We start from the raw sequence: 25,792 nt of genomic DNA, 5'->3' as shown, positions 1-25,792 counted from the left end.
CAGACCCAGAGTGAATCTTAACTTTACCACAGTTCCTGATTTCAATATTAGAGAAGAAAATACCTCTTAGAAATGATGTTCACTTCTCCCCTTACAACAGATTCAGGATCTGGTGGCAGTTAATTTTTTAAACATATTTATCAGATTTAAACTTTTACTTTATACTTTACAAAGACTGAAAAGGAGAACATGATATGTTAAATCACTCACCTCCACAGGAAGAAATGTCTGTACATGGGCAGATGTTCCTTGATGTGACATTGCAGTTCCATTTTTAACTTGAAAATGTGTTTTGCACATGTAGCCATCAGAACAGTCCTGTGTTCCACCAAAGAATACATAAGAAAATGCCAATTATTGTGAGAAATCATCATTCTAAGAACTACAGTGTCTCACAAGTTCCAAATCAAGCAATGAGAAACTAAGTATATTAAGTGAGATGAGATAATATGGATAAATTCATCCAATTCATCCTGCAAACAGTAAGTACTCAATAAATAGAAGTTTTAAGCCCCTACTTTTATCACCTATTAATGATGTTTCCTCTTCTCATAAATACCTTTTTCCCCCATGCACTTCAAAACATAGAATTCATAGAGCACATAGGTTGGCAGCTGTTTAAAAGTATATCAACTTAGAGAAATGTCTTGTCATATAATTAATATTGATATTCATTTCATAGCATATAGAGAAATAGAAATGTTAGGACGTGCATCTTGAAGCTAGAAACAATCCACTGTTTCAATTTATTGCTCAAGGAAAAATCTCCATTAAGAGGTCCTGGAGAGGTAATCTTTCACCTCCTTCTAGAGCACTTCCAGGAACCCACATGTCACCCCCTTACACAGCTACCACCTGCATTCTTGTATACAACACACTGTTCACTGAGAAAGCTTCGTTCTATATTGCACTGAAGTGTGTCCATTTAACCTTAATTCACCAGTTCTAGTTACGCCTTCTAGAGTCTAAACTTGTTTTCAGAGTCATTCTTCAAAGAGTTAAAGATAATTTCCACTGTTCTCAAATGTTGGAAGGTATGATTTTCAAGCCCTTAACCAGTTGCATTTCTCTCCTGCTTCTTATGTAATGAATGCATACTAAGTCACTTCAGTAGTGTCCAACTCTTTGCAAGCCTATGGATGGTAGCCAGTCAGGCTCCTCAGACCATGGGATTCTCCAGGCAAGAATACTGGAGTGGGTTGCCATGCCCTCCTCCAGGAGATCTTTTCAACCCAGGGATCAAACCTGTGTCTCTTAAGTCTCCTACATTGGCAGCCAGGTTCTTCACCATTAGTGTCACTTGGAAAGCTGCTACTTATATAAATCAGTTCAGTTCAGTTCAGTTCAGTTCAGTCGCTCAGTCATGTCTGACTCTTTGCAACCCCATGGACTGCATGCAGCACCCTAGGCTTCACTATCCATCACCAACTCCTGGAACTTGCTCAAACTCATGTCCATCGAGTCAGTGATGCCATCCAACCATCTCATCCTCTGTCGTCCCCTTCTCCTCCTGCCTTCAATCTTTCCCAGCATCAGGGTCTTTTCAAATGAGTCAGCTCTTCACATCAGGTGGCCAAAGGATTGGAGTTTCAGCTTCAACATCAGTCCTTCCAAAGAATATTTAGGACTGATTTCCTTTAGGATGGACCGGTTTGATCCCCTTGTAGTCCAAGGGACTGTCAAGAGTCTTCTCCAGCACCACAGTTCAAAAGCATCAAATTTTCGGCACTCAGCTTTTTTTATGGTCTAACTTTTAAATCCATACATGACTACCAGAAAAACTATAGCTTTGACTAGATGGACATTTGTTGGCAAAGTAATGTCTCTGCTTTTTAATATGCTGTCTAGGTTGGTCATAGCTTTTCTTCCAAAGAGCAAGCCTCTTTTAATTTCATGGCTGCAGTCACCATCTGCAGTGATTTTGGAGCCCCCCAAAATAAGTCTCTCACTGTTTCCACTGTTTCCCCATCTATTTGCCATGAAGTGATGGGACTGGATGCCATGATCTTAGTTTTCTGAATGTTGAGTTTTAAGCCAGATTTTTCACTCTCCTCTTTCATTTTCATCAAGAGGCTCTTTAGTTCTTCTTCAGTTTCTGCCATGTGGATAGTGTCATCTCCATATGTGAAGTTATTGATATTTCTCCTGGCAATCTTGATTCCAGCTTGTGTTTCATCCAGCCCAGTGTTTCTCATGATGTACACTGCATATAAGTTAAATAAAGCAGGATGACAATATACAGCCTTGATGTACTCCTTTCCCAATTTGGAAACAGGCTGTTGTTCCATGTCTGGTTCTAACTGTTACTTCTTGACCTGCATACAGATTTCTCAAGAGGCAGGTCAGGTGGTCTGGTATTCCCATCTCTTGAAGAATTTTCCACAGTTTGTTTTGATCCACACAATCAAAGGCTTTGGCATAGTTAATAAAGAAGTAGACGTTTTTCTGGGACTCTCTTGCTTTTTCGATGACCCAGCGGATGTTGGCAATTTGATCTCTGGTTCCTCTGCCTTTTGTAAATCCAGCTTGAACATCCGGAAGTTCACGGTTCACATACTGTCGAAGCCAGGTTTGGAGAATTTTGAGCATTACTTTGCTAGCATATGAGATGAGTGCAATTGTTTGTGCAGTAATTTGAACATTCTTTGGCATTGCCTTTCTTTGGGATGGAATGAAAACTAACCTTTTCCAATAACACTTACTATTATGATCACTAATAGTCGATGTTCATCTAACTGTGATCAGTTTCATTTTTTTAAGGCAAAACTAGTTTGAACTTAGTTCAGTCACACATAAAACTTTAATAACTCTCATGCACATACTCAGGTATTAATGAACATTATTAATTCTCCACCAAAATGTCACACTAACATTCGCATTTCAACAGAATTAAAATAATTATAAATAAGAAAAACATGGTTACTTAATCTGATGTAGTAAAAAAAATATATGTACAGAATAGCATTCAAACTAAAAAATTCATAATTCTCTTAAACATTTTTACTAAGATTCACAAATCCAGTTTTTAACTATAAAATAAGGAGATTTTATAGTGTTTGTGAGCCATTTAAAATTGAATATGTTTTCAAATTTGTGTCATGACAACTATGTAAGAGCATTTGATATTAGGTAATGTCTTGGGTTGAATACTGTGTGTGTGTCATCTTTGCACAGGGTCCACACTAATCTTCCCTGGGGTTGAATACTATCCTTCCAAAATTCATATCCACCAGAAACCTTGTTTGTGACCTTATTTGGAGATAGTGTCTATGTAGCTGTAATCAAGATGAGATCATACTAGAATACACTAGACCCTAAATCCAATATAACTTGTGTCCTTATGAGAAGAGGGAAATTTGGCTATGGAAACAGACACATGGGAGAAGGTCATGGGGAGAAAGAGGCAAAGACTGGAGTGGTGCATCTATCACCCAGAGAAGTTCAAGATTTCCATCAACTAACCAGAAGCTAGAAAAGGCAAGGAAAGGTTCTTCTCTAGAGCCCTTGGAGGGACCATGGCCAGGCTGACACCTTGATTTTCAACTTCCAACTTCAGAACTTTGAGAGAATAAATTTCTGTGTTTTAAGCCATAAAGTTTGTGGTACTTTGTTATGGAAGCTCTAGGAAACTAATACAGAAATGATATTTTCTTCAATCTGATGGCCTCTTTATAATTGTTGTTGTTGTTGCTTAGTTGCTAAGTCCTGCCCGACTCTTTGCAACTCCATAGACTGCAAAATGCCAGGCTTCCCTGTCTTTCACTATCTCCTAGGATTTGCTCAAACTCAAGTCCATTGAGTCAGTGGTGATGCTGTCCAATCATCTTATCCTCTGTCGCCCTCTTCTCCTCCTGCCCCTAATCTTTCCCAGCATCAGAATCTTTTCCAGTGAATCAGTTCTTCTTATCAGGTGGCCAAAGGATTGGAGCTTCAGCTTAAACATCAGTCCTTCCAATGAATATTCAGAGTTGATTTCCTTCAGGATTGACTGATTTGATCTCCTTCCAGTCCAAGGGATGTTCAAGAATCTTCTCCAGCACCACAACTCAAAAGCATCCATTCTTTGGTGTTCAGCCTTCTTTATGGTCCAACTCTCACATCCATACATGACTACTGGAAAAACCATAGCTTGCATCATACAAATCTTTGTCAGCAAAGTGATGTCTCTGCTTTTTAATATGCTGTCTTGGTTTGCCATAGCTTTCCTCCCAAGAAACAAACGTCTTTTAATTTCACAGCTGTAGTCACTGTCCACAATGATTCTGGAGCCCAAGAAAAGAAAATCTGTCACTGTGTCCGCTTTTTCCCCATCTATTTGCAATGAAGTGATGGGATCAGATGCCATGATCTTAGTGTTTTGAATGCTGAGATTTAAGCCAGCTTTTCACTCTCCGCTTTTACCCTCATCAAGAGGCTCTTTAGTTCCTCTTCACTTCCTGCCATTAAAGTGGTATCATCTGCATATCTGACGTGGCTTATACTTCTTGTGGCAATCTTGACTCCAGCTTATGATTCATCCAGCCTGACATTTCACATGATGTAATCTGCATAGAAGTTAATAAGCAGGATTACAATATACAGCCTTGACGTACTCCTTTTCCAACTTTGAACTAGTCCTTTGTTCCATGGCCAGTTCTAACTGTTGTTTCTTGACCTGCAGGCAGGTTTCTCAGGAGGCAGGTAAGGTAGTCTGGCATTCCCATCTCTTTAAAAGTTTTCCAGTTTGTTGTGATCCACAGAGTCAAAGGCTTTAATGTTGTCAATGTAGTAGAAGTTGATGTTTTTCTGGAATTCCCTTGCTTTATCTATGATCCAACAAATGTTGACAGTTTGATCTCTGATCCCTCTGCCTCTTCAAAATGCAACTTGTATATCTGGAATTTCTGAGTTCACATACTGTTGAAGCCTAGCCTGAAGCAGTTTGAGCACTGAACTGAAGTGAAAGTCACTCAGTCATGCCTGACTCTTTGGGACCCCACAGGGTGTAGCCCATGAGGCTCCTCTGTCCATGGAATTCTCCAGGCAAGAATACTGGAGTGGGTTACCATTTCCTTCTCCAAGGGGTTACCAAGTGGGTTCTCCAAGTGGGATACCATTACCTTCTCCAAGTGGGTTACCATTTCCTTCTCACTCAACCCAGGGATCAAACCCAGTTCTCCTGTATTACAGGCAGATTCTTCACCATCTACTCAGAAGATAGTTTGAGCATTACCTGTCTAGTATGTGAAATGAACACAATTGTACAGTCATTTGAACATTCTTTGGCACTGACCTTCTTTGGGACTTGAATGAAAATTGAACTTTTCCAATCTTGTGGCCACTGCTGAGTTTTCCAAATTTCCTGACATATTGAGTGCAGCACTTTAACAGCACCATCTTTAGATTTGTAGTAATGCTTCCCAAGGTCCACTTGACTTCACACACAAAGATGTCTAGCTCTAGGTGAGTGATCACACCATCATGGTTATCCAGGTCATTAAGACCTTTTTGTAGAGTTCTTCTGTGTATTCTTGCTACCTCTTCTTAATCTTTTCTGCTTTTGTTGGGTCCTTGTTGTTTCTGTCCTTTACATGCCCATCCTTGTATACAATATTCCCTTTGCATTCCAATTTTCTTGAAGAGATCGCTAGTCTTTCCCATTCTATTGTTTTCCTCTATTTCGTTTCATTGTTCACTTAAAAAGGCATTCTTACCACTCCTTGCTATTCTCTGGAACTCTGCATTCAGTTGGTATATCTTTCCCTTTCTTCCTTGCTTTTTGCTTCTCTTCTTTTCTCAGCTATATTTGAAGCTTCCTCAGACAATCACTTTGCTTTCTTGCATTTCTTTTTGGGGGGATGGTTTTGGTCACTGCCTCCTATACAGTGTTACAAACCTCCATCCATAGTTTTTCAGACACTCTGTCTACCAGATCTAATCCCTTGAATCTGTTCTTCACCTCCACTGTATAATCATAAGGGATTTGATTTAGGTCATACCTGAATGGTCTAGTAGTGGTCCGTACTTTCTTCAATTTAAGCCTGAAGTTTGCGGTAAGGATCTCTGTGATCTGAGCCACAGTAAGCTCTAGGTCTTTTGGCAGGGGGGTGAGGGGGGGTGGGGTGGGGGTGGGTAACTGTACAGAGCTTCTCCATCTTCAGCTGCAAAGAATACAATCAATCTGACTTCGGTACTGACCATCTGGTGATGTCCATGTGTAGAGTAGTCACTTGTGTTGTTGGAAGAGGGTATTTGCTATGACCAGTGTGTTCTCTTGACAAAACTCTGTTAGCCTTTGCCCTGCTTCAGTTTGTACTCCAAGACCAAACTTGCCTGTTACTCCAGGTATCTCTTGACTTCCTACTTTTGCATATCAATCCTCTATGATAAAAAGGACTTTTTTTTTTTTTTGTATTAGCTCTAGAAGGTCTTGTAAGTCTTCATAGAATCACTCAGCTTCAGCTTCTTTAGCAATTAGTGGTGTGAGCATAGATTGGATCACTCTGATGTTGAATGGCTTGCTTTGCAAATGAACCAAGACCATTCTTTTGTTTTTGAGGTTGCACCCAAGTATTGCAATTTGGACTCTTTTGTTGGCTATCAGTTCAGTTCAACTCAGTCGCTCAGTCATGTCCAACTCTGTGACCCCATGAATTGCAGCACGCCAGGCCACACTGTCCATCACCAACTCCCGGAGTTCACTCTGACTCATGTCCATCAAGTCGGTGATGCTATCCAGTGATCTCATCCTCTGCCGTCCCCTTCTCCTCCTGCCCCCAATCCCTCCCAGCATCAGAGTCTTTTCCAATGAGTCAACTCTTCGCATGAGGTGGCCAAAGTATTGGACTTTCAGCTTCAACATCAGTCCTTCCAAAGAACATCTAGGACTGATCTCCTTCAGAATGGACTGGTTGGATCTCCTTACAGTCCAAGGGACTCTCAAGAGTCTTCTCCAACACCACAGTTCAAAAGCATCAATTCTTCAGCGCTCAGCTTTCTTCATAGTCCAACTCTCACATCCATACATGACCACAGGAAAAACCATAGCCTTAACTAGACGGACCTTTGTTGGCTATCAGGGCTATTCAATTTCTTCTAAGGGATTCTTGCCCACAGTAGCAGATATAATGGTCACCTGAATTAAATTTGCCTATTCCCATCCATTTTAGTTCACTGATTCCTAAAATGTCAATGTTCACTCTTGCCATCTCCTGCTTGACCACATCCAGTTTACCTTGATTCAGGTACCTAACATTCCAGGTTCTTATGCAATATTGTTCTTTACATCTTAGGACTTTGCTTTCATCACCAGACACATCCACAACTGAGTGTTGTTTCCACTTTGGCCCAGCCTCTTCCTTCTTTCTGGAGCTATTTCTCTGCTCTTCCTCAGTAGCATAATAGATACCTTCTGACCAGGGGGGCTCATCTTTCAGTGTCATATCTTTTTGCCTTTTCATACTATTCATGGGGTTCTCAAGGCAAGTATACTGGAGTAGTTTGTCTTTCCTTCCTCCAGTGGACCATGTTTTGTCAGAACTCTCCCCTATGACCTGTCCATCTTGGGTGGCCCTGCACAGCATGGCTCATAGCTTTATTTAGTTACACAAGCCCCTTTGCCACAACAAGGCTGTGATCCATACCTCTCAGTCAGTTGGACTGTCCTCCCTCTGGATTCACACAGAGAACCTGCTCTTTGATCATGATCAATACTAGTCCTGGTTGATCATGAACAATACTAGTTCTGGTTGACTGCAGTCAACTCATTCAGACTGGCTGATGCCACCATCATAAATGGTTAAACGTCCTGAATATCCTTTCTACCTGTAAAATAAGCTATTAAGTATCAAATACTATTATCTTTTATTATTTCACTAAGGTTCTAAATTTTGTAGCTGGAATTATTGTATTTCCAGTGAAAGCTATTCTCTTTTCTCCTATATTTGACCCAGAAAGGCAAAACTCTGGCAGTATTGGCAGCCATTATGTAATTAAATGGAACCTGAGGATAAAGCCAACACAGAGGGAAACAAGACCATAACATGCATAAGATTCTGATTACACTATTTATACCAACTATACCTGAAGCTAGCTCTGCCCTCAGATTTTCAATGACATGGCCCCCAAAAGTCCCTTCTTGGCTTTATCCAATATGAATCGGGTTTTCTGTCACTTGCAACCAAAATAGTCTTTTTATAAAATGACATATATTGTGTTTATTAGTTGAAAACGAGAAGATTTTCTACTGTATTTGTATTATCATTCATTATGATAGATAATCAATAGTTGATTATATATATGATTTACCAAATACAATAAAACCAGAATAGTATGTGTTTCTGAGAAAAAGTGCTCACAGTCTGCAATTTTAAAATAATCTGGCAATAGAAGGAAAAAGTCTTAGGATGTTCAGAGAAAAGTTAGAGCTAAATTGTGTGTAGTGCATATAATCCATCAAATGAGGGTAACTGTTCTATTTTGTATTTTTAATACCTGTGTGTTGGTCACACAACCTCTTCCTAAGGGAAGCTATAACTTAGTAGAACTCTAATTACAATGCGAAATACACTTCCTTTGACATCAAAGAGGTGAGTCAGAAATTCCTGTGCATCTATGTTATAAAATCTAAATAAATTACCTGGTATCTGTTCCAATGAGTTAAGATAGAGATGTGTCATTTTCAATGTTACTTATAATTTAAACAATTTAAATTTCCATTTTAGGTAATTTCTGATACTATTTATTAATGTCTACAGGGAAGTGCAAAAGAGTTTTTATTTTTTACCTCAGCCTATATTTGGTCATGGTGATTTTCTTTTCACTATCAATCTCTTAATAGTCAAGATTAGCCTTAAAAAATTAAATATAGAAAAAGGAGAGTTTTACAGTATTTCAAACATTTACTTTCACAGAAGTAGGCCTTTCTCCCACATCATTTTAACTTAAGGTATAAAAATATGTTTTGTTCCTCACTATTGAAGGATGCTTTTTTAGAAACAACAAATGTAAAAGTATGAGAACTGCCCTCTAAATTAGCACTACAGTCCATCAAGCCAGGCAAACAGAATTGAACTCAAACCTCCCCCTGAAGATTCCAATGGACATTCCTCTCTAGCTTACCTGTAGTCTTACTGTACTTACTATAGCTTACAACTTAGCATTAGCCTCTTTAACTTTTTAACATTGATTAGTCTCACTTTCTCCAATGATCCTAAGCTCAGGCCTCGGTAAGCCCTATCGCTAGAGGAAGGGCGGTCCTTACTGTAGAATCTGGACTGTATTCCACATAAAAACCTTATCCCCACAGAGTATGAAAACACCCTGGACCTTCATGGGAGGAGATGGAACAAAAGGAACCTTATACCTCACCCAGTTCCACCCTCCTGCTTTAGCAATAAGAAGGTGAAGGACTGAAGTACTTTGAGGAGACTTGTCCTACAGCCAGTTAGGGGCAGAGCTGGAAGTGTAAAGTAGGTCTCGTGGCCTGAGTTCTTTCTACTATACTAAGCAAGTTATTCCAGAGAGCGGGATGAGAGCAGAAAGCTCCTCATTGACGCTCATGGGCAGGGGGAAGCCAGGTTCTGCACATGGCATAGCTCATGCCACTCAAGTGCAGTCTGGGGCCACAGCCACAGCATCACCTGGGAGCTTGTTAGACATGCAGAATCCCAAGCCCACGACAGACCTCCTGCATCGAAATCTGAATTTAACAGGATCCCAGGTGATCTGGATGTACAATCAGAAGCCCTGAGGCAGGAAGACCACAATCCCTGCTTCAAAGAGATAGCAAACTATATTAAACAGTGGTTCTCATGCTAGCTCCACATATGACTCACCTGAGGAGTTCTGAAAATGCCGTTACTAGGGTGCCCCCTCAGACCAGTGAAGTCAGAATCTTCCCAGTTGACTCCAGTGAAAAGCCAGGGTAGAGAACCACTGCACTAACTTCACTGGAGTCCCTTTCTGAACTCTGAGAACAGAACCAACCATGGTCTCTGCAGCTGCCTCAAGAAAAAAGGCCACAAACAGCTCCCAAATTTCAGGAATTCCAGGACTCACTCAGAGCCCTCCATATGCTAAACTTGCTACTCTGGATGCTCATCTTGTCATTTCAACTGTGCTGAGACTGCTTTTTAAGTGGTCTTCACTACTGTCTCAAACCCCCCTCGCCAGCAACTCGCCCAGCCTTGACTGTAGCAAGGTCACCTGTAACAGCCGGTAATCTGGTAACTTTAAAACCATCCCATATCCAGCTACACTTCTGCTATTAGGACTCCTTGCTGCCTACCCCCACATAGCAGGTTGCTCCATACTGTCACTACAGGATAGAAACTACCAGAAATGCAGGTGCTTTATGTAACCCAGACACCGCTAATAAAGACAACACTCGCTCACAGTCAAAACTCCTCATGTCATCTATATGAAATATCAAAATAAGGAATAAAGATTTAAATGAGAAAAACAATACCATAAATGTGCTCAATGTAAACACTGGAAGACTATAAAAGCTCTTATTCATTCATCTATTTATTCTTATTATTTTATTTTCTTATTTTTGGCTACACAGCTTGCAGGACTCTATCTCTCTGACTAGGGATCCAACCTATGCCCCCTGCAGTGGAAACACAGAATCTTAACTACAGGATAACCAAGGAATTCTCTAAAAATTCTTAAAAGATATTTACAAAGTAAATAAAAACTTTGAGATCACATAAAATATGCACTCAATATGCCAGAAAATTTGGAAAATTCAGCAGTGGCCACAGGACTGGAAAAGGTCAGTTTTCATTCCAATCCCAAAGAAAGGCAATGCCAAAGAATGCTCAAACTACCACACAATTGCACTCATTTCACATGCTAGTAAAGTAATGCTCAAAATTCTCCAAGCCAGGCTTCAGCAGTATGTGAACCATGAACTTTCAGATATTCAAGCTGGTTTTAGAAAAGGCAGAGGAACCAGAAATGAAATGGCCATCATTCACCGGATCATCGAAAAAGCTAGAGACTTCCAAAAAAACATCTATTTCTGCTTTATTGACTATGCCAAAGCCTTTGAGTGTGTGGATCACAAAAAACTGTGGAAAATCCTTATAGAGATGGGAATACCAGACCACCTGACCTGCCTCTTGCGGAACCTGTATGCAGGTCAGGAAGCAACAGTTAGAACTGGACATGGAACAACAGACTGGTTCCAAATAGGAAAAGGAGTACGTCAAGCCTGTATACTGTCACCCTGCTTATTTAACTTATATGCAGAGTACATCATGAGAAACGCTGGACTGAAAGTAGCACAAGCTGGAATCAAGATTGCTGGGAGAAATATCAATAACCTCCGATATGCAGATGACACCACCCTTATAGCAGAAAGTGAAGAAGAACTAAAGAGGCTCTTGATGAAAGTGAAAGAGGAGAGTGAAAAAGTTGGCTCAAAGCTCAGCATTCAGAAAACTAAGATCATGGCATCCTGTCCCATCACTTCATGGCAAATAGATGGGGAAACGGTGGAAACAGTGTCAGACTTTATTTTTCTTGGCTCCAAAATCACTGCAGATGGTGATGGCAGCCAGGAAATTAAAAGATGCTTACTCCTTGGAAGGAAAGTTATGACCAACCTTGACAGCATATTAAAAAGTAGAGACATTACTTTGCCAACAAAGGTCCATCTAGTCAAGGCTATGGTTTTTCCAGTGGTCATGTACGGATGTGAGAGTTGGACTATACAGAAAGCTCAGCGCAGAAGAATTGATGCTTTTGAAGTGTGGTGTTGGAGAAGACTCTTGAGAGTCCCTTGGGAGGCAAGGAGATCCAACCAGTCCATCCTAAAGGAGATCAGTCCTGGGTGTTCATTGGAAGGACTGATGTTGAATCTGAAACTCCAATATTTTGGCCACCTGACTCTTGAAAGTCCCTTGGACTGCAAGGAGATCCAACCAGTCCATTCGAAAGGAGATCAACCCTGGGTGTTCTTTGGAAGGAATTATGCTAAAGCTGAAACTCCAGTACTTTGGCCACCTCATGCGAAGAATTGACTCATTGGAAAAGACTCTGATTCTGGGAGGGATTGGGGGCAGGAGGAGAAGGGGATGACAGAGGATGAGATGGCTGGATGGCATCACTGACTTGATGGACATGAGTTTGAGTGAACCCCGGGAGTTGGTGATGGACAGGGAGGCCTGGCATGCTTCAATTCATCAGGTCGCAAAGAGTCGGACACAACTGAGCGACTGAACTGAACTGAACTGATGCAAAGAGCTGACTCATTGGAAAAGACCCTGATGTTGGGAAAGATTGAAGGCAGGAGGAGAAGGGGACGACAGAGGGTGAGATGGTTGGATGGCATCACCGACTCAATGGACATGAGTTTGGGTAAACTCCGGGAGTTGGTGATGGATAGGGAGACCTGGCATGTTGCGGTTCATGGGGTTGCACAGAGTCGGACATGACTGAGAGACTGAACTGATTAAAATATTAATAAATTCTATTGCATAGAAAAATTCTTGAAGTCAAAAGGCAAATATCAAAATGTGAAAAAAAGATTTGTAGCTCAAATAGAAAAGGACTAACTTGTCAACATGTAAATAGCTTTAATTTCCTCAATACATAACAGTTCTAACAAACCATTAAGAAAAAGCCCAATAGCCCAATAGAAAAATGAGCAAAGAATATAAATAGATAAAAGAGGAAGTATACATGGATCAGTCACTTCAGTCACTCAGTCGTGTCCGACTCTTTGTGACCCCATGAATTGCAGCACACCAGGCCTCCCTGTCCATCACCAACTCCCGGAGTTCACTCAGACTCATGTCCATCGAGTCCGTGATGCCATCAAGCCATCTCATCCTCAGTCGTCCCCTTCTCCTCCTGCCTCCAATCCCTCCCAGCATCAGAGTCTTTTCCAGTGAGTCAACTCTTCGCATGAGGTGGCCAAAGTACTGAAGTTTCAGCTTTGGCATCATTCCTTCCAAAGAAATCCCAGGGCTGATCTCCTTCAGAATGGACTGGTTGGATCTCCTTGCAGTCCAAGGGACTCTCAAGAGTCTTCTCCAACACCACAGTTCAAAAGCATCAATTCTTCCGTGCTCAGCTTTCTTCACAGTCCAACTCTCACATCCATACATGACTACTGGAAAAACCATAGCCTTGACTAGACAGACCTTAGTCGGCAAAGTAATGTCTCTGCTTTTCAATATGCCATTTAGGTTGGTCATAACTTTCCTTCCAAGGAGTAAGCGCCTTTTAATTTCATGGCTGCAATCACCATCTGCAGTGATTTTGGAGCCCCCAAAAATAAAGTCTGACACTGTTTCCACTGTTTCCCCATCTATTTCCCATGAAGCAATGGGACCAGATGCCATGATCTTAGTTTTCTCAATGGATATTAATCATATAAAAATATGTTCAATGTTACCAATAAGAAAAATGCAAATTAAAACTATGTGACACCATCTTTTACCTATCAGATCGGCAAAAATCAGAAAGTATGAAATACACTGTGGATAAAACAGGCAGGCACTCTCATACATTGCCAAGGATAGGGTAGTTTAAATTAGCGTAACCTCCCTGTAGAGCAAGATGGCAATATGTATCCAAACTTAAAATGCACCTACTTTCCATCCAGAAATGGTACTTCCAGCAATTTATCATACAGAAATAGTTGTATATGTAGGAAGTAAAATTTATGCAGTGATATGTATTAAAATATTGTTGTAATAGCACAATATTGGAAATAACCTAAAAGCTCATTAGTGAGGATTGGTTAAATAATTTACACTATTAAAAAAAATTGTGGTATACCCAAATAATAGAATGCTATGCAGTAATAAAAAAGTGAGTATGTTTAGTAAGTATTCACATGGGATAATAATCAAAATAGATCATTAAGTTAAAAAATATGCAGAATAGCAGGTATATATGTATTATGCTACAATTTGTTTCAATATAAATTCATGTGCTTGTGTATACTGAAAATATCTGAAAGGACACCCAAGACACTGGTATGAGTGGTGACCTCTGAGGTCTGGGTAAGAAGAGTGGGAGGGTTAGGAAGGAAACTTACATTTTTAGTGACAAACCCTTTTGTCCTTATAAATGAAAAACACTGTATGTTCAACAAATACTCTATTGATTGTCTTTTGAATGGTATACCTCCAGGCCATCACATTGCTGCATTGGATTCCAATCATGACTTTCTCAGGAAAAAATGTTCTGTAAGCCTTAAAGAACTCTAGAGAGATGAGCAAGTTTTCTAGTGTTGTACTAAATGCCTACTGGATGGAGATCTAAGGATTTCCTAACAGAACATGTTTGGGTCTGCTTTCTTACAAGCTGTCATAAGCTATGCCACCCAGAGAGCTATGATATGCTTGCCAGAATCTAGCTACCCAAATAACTATGGGGTTTTTGAAGCTGAATTTTAATAAGCTTTAAACAATCTACCCCAGAAAACTGCTGTCTAAAAAATTAGGTGGTTATCTAAGGGCCTCTGCCCTGCTTTGGAATAAAGGATTGTATATAGGACATAAAGTCAAAGTTAACTATCCAGAATGACCAGCTACAAGAAGGGTTGGCAATGCCATTGGGGAGGAATTAAGAGGAAGTTTCTAGGTCACTGCCAGCACTGAACTAACAACAGGACCTGCAAGGCCAATGTAACCCTGAGGAACAGGCCAAACCTAGGCAACAGATCTCAAGAGGTTGTTCCTTCCTTCTGTAAGAGATCAAACCAATACAACCAGTAGCTATCCAGAGTTAATTAATCTTGAGGGCAAAAAAAAAGAAGGAAAACTGCTGCTGAAAAGCAAAGCTTACACTGCGTGGTTCAGACAATAAACTAGTATCTGTTCATTTTTTTTAAGCCTAAAACTTAGATGGTAAAGAAAGGTGACTGATAAGGATTTCGAGATCCTCCAGAACACAATTTTGAATATGTTACAATGTCTCCTTGTGCCCAGTCTCACTAATCCATACTGCTACACCTTCTCAATACATGTGTCGAAGTTGACCATGGCTGACTCTGATACCTCTGAGTCAATATCAAGAGTGACTAGATCCAGTCAAAGCAATTCATGGCCTTTGACTTGCAAAACTTAAAAAAACCAAAAACTTAAGAAAACAAAAATCCTAAAGTAAGTGTACAAATATTTCACCCTTGAAAAAGACCTCTGTACATCTTTTCCCTGGACTTGTGGTATTTTAGAGTTTATTAAACATGGCACAGCCATTACTGAACAATCCATCAACACCTTTTGGGGAAAGAGTTGGAGATACACCTCAGATAAAGAACCTGCCTGCCAATGCAGGAGACATAAGAGACGCAGGTTTCATCCCTGGGTTGGGAAGATCCCCTGGAGAAAGCAACAGCAACCCACTCTAGTATTCTTGCCTGGAGAATCCCATGGACATAGGAGCCTGGCAGGCTATGGTCCATGGGGTCACACAGAGTCAGACATGACTGAAACGTCTAGGCGTGCACAAGGAAGCAGAGGCTATCCTTCTGGGAAGGCATTCCATCTTCTAGATGTGTTGTCCCATCCAATAGAGGCCAATATCCCTTGCTTCACCATTTGCAGAACATGATCCATAATGATTATTGCCTTTATCTGTGTAACCTAAGGTGTGAATGCGTACGGAACACATTGGTTCACTAGCAGGGAATTAAACCACAAAACATGGTGAGCACGGTTCCTTGATTGGAAGTTTTCTAGCTCTGCCCAGTTTAAAAGAGCTTTCTTAGTGTGGTCATGGTATGAAACTTAAAGATAATCTGTGGGATCTTAACTTCAAATATTCTCTCTAAAGCAGCCATGTGGCCCAGGGTTATACTACTGCCTTCTATCAGAATATTTAGTAGCAGTTACTCTTGTTTATACTAGCATGCTCATTACAGACTCTAATTAGGTTTAAAGTTCTAATCAACCTATAAACAAAGCACAGAGGAGTAATTATAGTTGCTTAACAGAATCTAATTATTATAAATCTTGATGATGTAAAAATAATAATATAATTAATTTTAAAAATAAGGAGGAACAGAAAGGAATGTGGGATACAGTATGCTGCTGCTGCTGCTAAGTCACTTCAGTCGTGTCCGGACTCTGTGCGACCCCATAGACAGCAGCCCACCAGGCTCCTCCGTCCCTGGGATTCTCCAGGCAAGAACACTGGAGTGGGTTGCCATTTCCTTCTCCAAAGCATGAAAGTGAAAAGTGAAAGTGAAGTCACTCTTTTGTGTCTGACTCTTCGCAACCCCAGGAACTGCAGCCTACCAGTCTCCTCTATCCATGGGATTTTCCAGGCAAGAGTACTGGAGTGGGGTGCCAGTGCCTTCTCTGGGATATAGTATAAGTACACTAAATTCCTTATCTATCATAGCAGGAATCAATAGTTTTTGTCCAAAGATTAGATATTAGGAAGTAGAAGTATATTGTTAAAGGTTACAGGAATCACTGTGAGAATAAACATGGGGTTATTCTTTACCAATAGGGGATCCTTTAAACAAACTTAAATCATCCATATGATGGAATACTATGTAGCTATCAGAAATAATGAGATAACTCTATATATGCTCACTAAGAAAGATGTCCATTGTGTAATATTAGGTGGAAAAAGTAATTTATAAAACAATGACCCCATTTATGTAAATGTTTTAAGTGTGCATACATCCACATGTACATAGAAAACAAACTACAGAATTGAGTCAGAGGAGGTGGAAAGAAATAGTTTCAACTGCATTTTATATATCTATATATTATTAGAATTTTTATAATGATCATATATTTTTTCCTTGTAAAAGTTATTAAATTAAATATAAAAATTCACTTCATGAAGAAAAAAAAGTAATACTGTGCTTTCCTTCCACTCTCTGCAGTCAATAATACTCTAAGAACCATAAAATCTTCTTGTATACAATATTAACTTTTATTTTCTCTCCTTTCTAAACTTATCATCTAGTTGCTAAACAAAAAGAAGGCCAGTGCTTTTCGTAGGTCACTACCTAATTATAGTATACCTTCACTTTGCTTCTCCAGTAGACACTGTTTTACATCACTTAGCACCTTCACTTTTAAATTCCATCAATAAAAACTTGCTGGGAACCCCAGCAGTGTGCTTGTTTCTGTAAGAAGTTAGTTTTCTCACATCAGTCCTACTCCTTTTCCCTGGCAGGACTCTTAGACCTGCCAAGTCACTCTCCTTTTTACCTCTAATCCCTGCCAACTTCTTAGATGAGCAGGAGAACACATTGCTCAAAGGCAATGGCACCCCACTCCAGTACTCTTGCCTGGACAATCCCATGGACAGAGGAGCCTGGTAGGCTGTAGTCCATGGGGTTGCTAAGAGTCAGACACGACTGAGCAACTTCACTTTCACTTTTCACTTTCATGCGTTGAAGAACGAAATGGCAACCCACTCCAGTGTTCTTGCCTGGAGAATCCCAGGGACGGAGGAGCCTTGTGGGCTGCAGTCTATGGGATCACACAGAGTCGGACACAACTGAAGCGACTTAGCAGCAGCAGCAGCAGAACACACTGGTCTCCCCTACCCCAAAGGCAGGTTAAACCCCAGCAAGGGCAGTGATCGCAGGGTATAAAGAGCAGAAGAAAATCCACCATTTGTCAGGTCAGAAAAGCAAGTTACTGGACCAATTTGATGACCTTATTGAGGAGAGGGAGATGTAGATGAGTACACATGCTTATTGTTGATACACACAGCCTGCTTATTTCATACAAAGTTTTTAAAAACGGTTATAGTGTAAATAATGCTAAATCCCTTCTCTTTTTGGAGCCAAAGCATCAAAAGTAAGTTTAGGTCACATTAGTCCCATTTTCTTTAATAACAGTTTCAACAGAGAAAAATGTTAACAATGTTAAGTTTCACTATTAATCATTTTGTGGGATTTCATTCTCTTTTCTCTCTTTCAACTTTAATAAATGTTTTTCAGGTTTTTTTCAACTTGTCCCCGTTGAAAGTTTTCAATTTTCAGTTCATGGATGTGGGACCTCCATATGTATCCTCCTATTTTTTATTAAACAATCTGGTTTTGTTTCCAAGAGCATTCCTGCCTATTTGTGCCTGAGGAATGGCCAACAAAACTAACACTGTAACTGACTGGAGGGGAGGATGTGGGGGGCCTGCTGTAGGAAAAATAAATTTTTCTCTCTTTGTTTCTGCTTTCAGCTTAAGTTTATAGAGATTTTACCATATTTTGTTTGCTCTAGATGAAATGTTCCCAAAGTTGCTTTTCTAATATCATAGACAAGAAAACATAAAGATGAACCCAAGTTCTGACCTTCTCCATCCTGATTTCTAAATTTAAAGTTAATCTGAATCTTATTCCTATCCTAAATAATTTCTTTTTATAAAAGTATCTGTTATAAGGGACTTATTCAAGAAAATTAAGAGTATTAAAGTGATTTTATACTTAATGAAATAAATTGAAGGAAATTTGATAGTCAGACAGTAGAGAATTATCAGGGTAGCAAATTGTCACTTTCACTTCAAAACACAGTCCTTGCAAAGTTGTATAAATGATTTATTAACTTTCCTAGTTTTTCATGAAATGAAGGGTACCTGAGCTTGAGCAGTTTTAACTGGATGGATTCTGCTGTGTGGGTGGAAAAAAGGAAAGGAAGTAAGCAAGGCCTTCCTGATACGGGTGCATACAAAGTATAGCAAAATGGGTGGCTGAAAACAACAAAGATGAATTCTTTTACAGGTCTAGATCTGGAAGCCAGAAATCCAAAATCAAGGTTTGGCAGGGCCATGCTCTCTCCTTGCGTTCTAAGGGAGACATTTTCCTTGCCTCCCTGCTGGGTACTGGTTGTTGTCAACTTGTAGACACATCACTCCGCTGTTTGCCTCTACATTTACGTGCCTTCTTCACCATGCGTCTGTATCTCAGTGTCTAAATCTCCCTCTTCTTAGAAGGAAATCAGTCAGATTACATTTAGGACACACTCTAATCCAGTATGGCCTCATCTTAACTTGATTATATCCGCAAAGACTATTTTCAAATAAAATCACACTCACAGGTTCTGGGTGGACATGAACCTGTGGGGACACGACTCAACCAGGGCAGGTGAAGAGGCAGGAAAAGATGGAAGAATGGCAGTCCACAGCTCCCACACCGAGCGCAGAGGCGCCCTGCCCAGAATAGCTGAAGGGCCAGACCCTCAGAAGCTGCTCCAGCCTGAGGATACTAAGGCAGATTCTCACAGTTGTTGCTGGAAACCAAAAGGGTTCTGACCAATAATAGGGATGAAAGTACTGAAAGCTTTCAGAAAAGGCTGAACTGCAGTACACTCACTGTTTTTATGCGTGGGACCTGGATAATGTGAGACTGAAGACTTTACTGGAGTCATCCTACCTGCCAAAAAGGGCATTCAGTATCCACTACTTGGATCAATACCAGACACATGGCAAACACACTGCAAGCAGAGAAGAGCAAGGAGGAGGAAGGAAAGAGGCAGGATGTTCTTCACTCATCGTTTTTTATTAATGTAACAAAAGTTTCCTGACATATTTCCCACAATGAGTCACAACCTCTGCCCTCACGGTCATTTCCGTTCCAAGCCTGTGCATGTTTAAAGCTCTTATACTGATGCCCTCTCCTTCTGTATCTTCCATCAGAACTCCTGCTTCCCATAGTGTGGCACTAGCAGGTTGCCTCTGCATCAAGGCAGGGCCTGTGTCAAAGCCCGGTGGACACAATGAAATAGCAGAAAGAGCAGAAGCTCACCACTTCACCGCATACTTAAGCTACAAATCTCAGAGAACCTTCCCTCATTTCCATGAGTTAATCATGTTATCCACCTGCTGTGTTCCCAGTCTTAGGTTTAGAAATGATCCAGCTGAACTGACGATCATGTATCTAACAGAATCTTAACCTAAAATCTGTATTCATTAAATTTTCATTTCATATAATAAGGGGACAGATTGGTATCCTTCAAGAATTTTTGCATTTATCTGTTTCTTTGGTCTTCTGGCCATGACAGAATTCTTAAGCAACTAGAAAACAAAATCAAATAAATATGAAATTGGGGTTTTCAGATATTGGACACAGGCAGTGTAGGACAGTGATCTCTGAGGAAAAGGAAATAGGCAAGGTGAGCTCTGTAAGTGTCCCAACTCACTGCCTGAATAAAGTATTTAAAGAAAATGACTAACATGGCAAATGATTTCATTGTTTGCTTGAATAATCTAAAAGAATCAACAGAAAAAGTAGTAAAATAAATAAGAGAGTTTCAGAGAGTAGCCAGAAAAAAAGATCAACATATAAAAATCAGTCACTTTGCAAATGTAACAATAATCAGTTAAAATCATAAAGATAAATAAAATACTATTCCTAGTATGAATACAAACTGTCAAACATCCAGGAAAATAACAAAACAAAATATCAGGAAAAAATCATTATGTCAAGAAAACTCTACAACTGTATTATAGGACATGAAAATAAACCCAAAAAGTTTTCTTATGAAACCTATAAAGTAATTTTAAAATTAATTTTAAAAGAAAATGCATGGGGTAATTTTTTTTTAATGAATGATAGGATTATCAGATATCAAAACCAACTAAAGAGCACTAGTACTAATTAAAATCTATGTTATTATGGTAGAAGAAAATAGATCAGGATTAGAGAATGGAGTCTAGAAGTAGACACAATTATATGTTGAAATTTAATATACGATAAAAAAAGAATTTAGATCATAGATGGAAGAATGCACTCGTCAATAATGAAATGAAGTCAACTGATTCACCATTAAATAATATAAACTACATTACCACATCTCACAGTCTCCAAATGAATTCTAGATGGATTAAAGCCCTAAACATAAAAAATAAAATAATAAAGGTCTAGAGGAAAATACAAGAGAATATTTTCTTAATTTGTAGTTAGAAAAGATTTCCTGAACAAAATACCAACCTAGAAAACATAAAGCAAAAGACTGGCAGATTTATTAAATATTAAAAACTCCTGTTTGACAAATGATACTATTAACAAAGTTAAAAGAGAAGTGACGGTCTGGGAAAAAATATTTGCAATACATATAGGAAATGAAGGATTGATAGCCATAATACAGAAGTTACTCCTACAAATCACTATTACAATGATAAACAGCTACAGTAAAATAGACAAAGGGCATAACAAGAAACTCCTAGAAGCACTACTGACCAATAAGCATGTAAAAATATGCTCAATACCAAGGTAATGAGGAAAATGCAAATTGAAACAATGTATCATTTTTCATCTTTTAGACTGAAAAACTTTTAAAGATCAGTAATACCTAATTTTATAGAGAGCATGAGAAAGTGGGCATATACTTATTGATATGAATAACTGCTCCAGTCAGGAGAGAAATTTTGTCTGTTTTCTCATTTACTCATTTATTCATTCAATAAATATTAGCACCTAGTGCATATAATGTGGTGGGCTAGGACCTTGAAATACAGCAGTGAACCAAACAGACAGTTCTTGCCCTCAGGCAGCATGCATTCTAGAGGAAAAGATGCAGGTCAGAGAAGGTAACAACTGAATATGTAGAACAGGTGATTTTAGTGCAAGAAAAATAAATAAATCACAGTAAAGGGGTTTGGAAATGACAGGGTTAGGAAGATGCTATTTTACATAGGGTGGAGGACAAATAGGAAGACCTCACAGATAAGGTGAGGGATGATCTGACTTGAAGTAGGGAATAGTCATAAAGCTACCTTTATGAACACACTAGACAGTGGGAATGAGATGCACCAAGACTCCACGGTGGAAAACAGCAGGGATAGTATATGACTGGAGAAGGGAGAATCGAAAGGAGAATGATGGCTTTTAAGACTAGAGAGGAAAGGGGTGGGAACACTTTAGGCCACAGAAGTCATGGTCAAACGCTCAGATTTTACTCTGACAAAAGCTGGAAGTCACTGGAGGATTCTGAGCCACAGAGTGATACAGTACTACTCACATTTTAAAAAGATCACTCTAGCTGCTGTTTAGAGACCAGATTCCTAATGGGCACTAGTTAGGAAGCTATTGCAATGTGTGTATATGCTCATTTGCATAGGTACGTCTGACTCTTTGTGGCCCCATGGACTGTAGTCTGCCAGGCTCCTCTGTCCATGGGATTCTCCATGCAAGAATGCTGGAGTGGGTTGCCATGCTCTCCTCCAGGAGATCTTCCCAACCCAGCGACTGAACCCACATCTCTTGCATTGGCGGATTCTTTACTAGTAGTACCACCTAGGCCAGGTGAGAAACCTTGGCAGCCTGGGCTACAGTGGTACAGTGGAGGTGGTAAGAAGTGGTTGATTATGGATAAATTTTGAAGATAATAGGATTTATTGATGGATTAAAAATAGAATTGTAAGAGAAAGAGAGATGTCAAAGGGGACTCTAGGTTCTTGTTCCAAGCAACCAGAAGCTAATATTTCCTGAGATAGGGAAATATGTGGAAAAAGTAGGTTATGAGGGAGATGGGAAAGGTTAAGTAAAAATGAGTTAAATGTGCTGCCTCATAGACACTCATGGAATGTCAGGTTGCTGGATATAAAAGCCTGAGGTTCAGGGACATGATAGGTGCTAAAAATACAATTTCAAGAATCATCAGTACATGTATAGTATTTACAGCTAAGAAGGTGGGTAAGATCTCCTCAAGAGAGAGTCTAACTGTTGAAGAGAAGTCCCAAGATTGAGCCCTGGGGTACTCCAGAGTTGAGCTATTAGGAGATGAGGAGGAAGCAGCAGAGGAAGCCACTAAGGAATCCTTGAGAGGTAGAAGGAAACCACAAGCTCGGCGTCTCAAATGCCAAAGAATAGTTCAAGAAGGGAGTGATGACTGTGGCAATTCTGCAGTATCTCTGAAAATGTAAAATGAGCAGACATTCTCATTAAGTAATTTACTTAACTATCTGTTCTACAGAAATAAGAATAAGTATACATAAAAATTGTTTTGCATGAATATTTATTAAAGTATCATTTGCCATAGAAAATTAAATGTTCATAGGTAGAGGGAAGCTTAAAGTATGGTGCATCTGAACAAAAGAACAAATTATAACAACTGAAAAAAAAAAAGCCTGGCAGATGGAAATTATTGATATGGAATGACCTCTGGATATTGTTAAAAAAAAAAAAAAACTTTAAGAACAATCATATGGAATGACTGATTCCACATATATGGAAAAAGAAAACATATTACATATATGTTACCTGACGAGCAAGCAGGATAGTGTGATGACAGAAAGCATAAGTTCCAAATCAGACTTCCTCAGATATAAATTTGGCTTGTTACTGTGGACAAATTTAACTTTTCTTGGCCTTCCTCTCTTTTATAATATCCCTCAAATGGTGGTTCTAAGGATTAAATAAATATACAAAAAGGATCCGTGTCCAGCAATAGTAATCACTCAGTAAGTATTAGATATGATTAATGTCTTGATAGTTCAGTTCAGTTCAGTTCAGTCACTCAGTCGTGTCCGACTCTTTGCGACCCCATGAATCACAGCACGCCAGGCCTCCCTGTCCATCACCAACTCCCGGAGTTCACTCAGACTCACGTCCATCGAGTCATTGATGCCATCCAGCCATCTCTTCCTCTGTCGTCCCCTTCTCCTCCTGCCCCCAATCCCTCCCAGCATCAGAGTCTTTTCCAATGAGTTAATTCTTCGCATGAGGTGGCCAAAGTACTGGAGTTTCAGCTTTAGCATCATTCCTTCCAAAGAAATCCCAGGGCTGATCTCCTTCAGAATAGACTGGTTGGATCTCCTTGCAGTCCAAGGGACTCTCAAGAGTCTTCTTCAACACCACAGTTCAAAAGCATCAATTCTTCGGTGCTCATCCTTCTTCACAGTCCAACTCTCACATCCATACATAACCACAGGAAAAACCATAGCCTTGACTAGACAGACCTTAGTCGGCAAAGTAATGTCTCTGCTTTTGAATATACTATCTAGGTTGGTCATAACTTTTCTTCCAAGGAGTAAGCGTCTTATATGCTATAATATAATAACCATACATATGAGTGCATAGGAAGTAATTTTGAAGTTTATTCCCCAGACTGTTAACACTGGTTTTCTCTAAAGAGAAGTTCAGGCCTAGAAGTTGGCAGGGAGGTAAGAGGTAACTGAAAGGCACGTAAAACATTTTGACATATTCTGTGTGCATATTAGTTAAACTTTTAATAGTATACTAGTGCAGATTTTTACAAAAGTATATGTGCATTTCCTGTGAAATTTTGAAACTTTTTTTTAATTTAGAGAAGGAAAAAGAATAGTAAACATTTATGGATCTCAAAGGCTATTTACTGTAATTTTTATTCAGCTGACACCAAAAAGATAAATCAAAGAATTGGGATAATGTGAAGCAGGCAATATAACATTTTCTAGCAATTTCCAAGAAAGATACACAGACATGTGGCAATAAAAATAGAAAAGACAGAAGAGCCTGAATAAAATGAAATAAATGGAAGAGAATGAAATCGAGCAGATTCATAGAGTCTGGGTCTACCCATTTAGACAAACCTAAAGCCCTACCTATCACACCTGAGAGAGGCAGTCACCTAGTGTCTCCTGACACAGTTCCAGTGACACAGACAGCATGTGCCACCTTCTATTAACCAAATAAAGTCCTCACTGGCCCTACTTGTCTCATCCGAAGTAATACAGATGTAAGACTCTCTTCACTAAGACTGCCTCTTGGCTACATATTGTGGCCCTACTGTCTTGTCTGGGCCAGTCCAGCCCTGCCCCATGTGGGCAGGGAGAGCATTCCAAACCATAGGTTGCTACAGTTGCTCCGAGTCTAAAGCAAATACAGCTAAGACTCTTTCCATTTAATGACGCCAACAGGTAGAAAGGTTTAGACAATGTAGATGTATAACTGCATGACTTCTGACTTTGACTAAATTCTGCCTGGAGGAAAAACAGGTATCTGCAGGAGACAAATACTAAAGCACATTCCATGTAGACTCAACTTAACTCTTGTACATAACTCATTTTTCATCATCTCCTTCTTTGTCTTCAGTATAAACCCTTCACCAGCTCCTTCTCAGACCTTCCCAAGGTAGAGCTCACTGCTTCATGTATGGCTCTGCCTCTAATTACTATTTACTGCATTTGCATGTGTTTTTTTCTCATTATAATGTCATTAGAATGCGAGGGAGCCTGGTTGCCAGGGAAACCAGGAGTGGTGAATGCACGGCACAGCCTTTAATGAAAACTTAACCCTACTTCGTTTAATTCCCACTGTGTTTTTTGGCTCACTTCACTTTTGTGGTTGCAAGAATGGAAATATCCTGCAGTTACCCCTTCTTATGCAGTGCTGCTCCAAGGTCTTGGGAGCATTTGTGTTGCCCTGAACATTCCAACAACACTTTATACTTCTCATAACTAACCTTGAAAACTTCCTCTGATAACAATAAATTCTCCTTCTGATCAACAGCACTCACTCGACACAGTTCTTTGAAAATCTAAAATAGTTTATCTTTCTCCAGACTAAATATTCTCAGGTTTTTCAAATTCATTATGCTTTCTGCAGTCCTTATTCACCTAATGGCCCATCCCTGAAAGCATTCTAAGTTATTCTACTCCTTCTATAGCATCCTGCCAATCCCATAACCTTCTCAAAACAAAACAGATTAATTTGACATGACTTCTTTTTAGCCAGCCTACAAAGGTATGCTTATCAAAGCTAGGTATAATAATAATAATCGCTTATCAGATGATCAAATCAAGACTTAATTTTAAAAAAAAATCTCAGTCAGGTAAAAATAAGATGATACTTAGCATGAATAAAAGCAAAATCCTAAAAGTAGGCTCAAAAACCCAGCTACACAAG

The 25,792-nt window shown here is 39.6% G+C and overlaps 1 protein-coding gene across 1 annotated transcript in view; it reads right to left on the bottom strand.

Moving 5' to 3' along the window:
* The window catches only part of ATG10 (autophagy related 10), a 272,173-nt gene that overhangs the window by 190,500 nt on the left and 55,881 nt on the right, over window positions 1-25,792 (bottom strand). Inside the window, exon 3 of the mRNA XM_052644059.1 lies at window positions 211-318. Within this exon, the coding sequence (XP_052500019.1) occupies window positions 211-318 (108 nt within the window). The remainder of the gene's footprint in view (window positions 1-210; window positions 319-25,792) is intronic.

Source organism: Budorcas taxicolor, chromosome 7 (assembly GCF_023091745.1).
Source record: "Budorcas taxicolor isolate Tak-1 chromosome 7, Takin1.1, whole genome shotgun sequence".
Classification (NCBI taxonomy): domain Eukaryota; kingdom Metazoa; phylum Chordata; class Mammalia; order Artiodactyla; family Bovidae; genus Budorcas; species Budorcas taxicolor.
The sequence above is the reverse complement of the archived record's forward strand: the minus strand, read 5'-3'. Positions and strand labels throughout refer to the sequence as shown.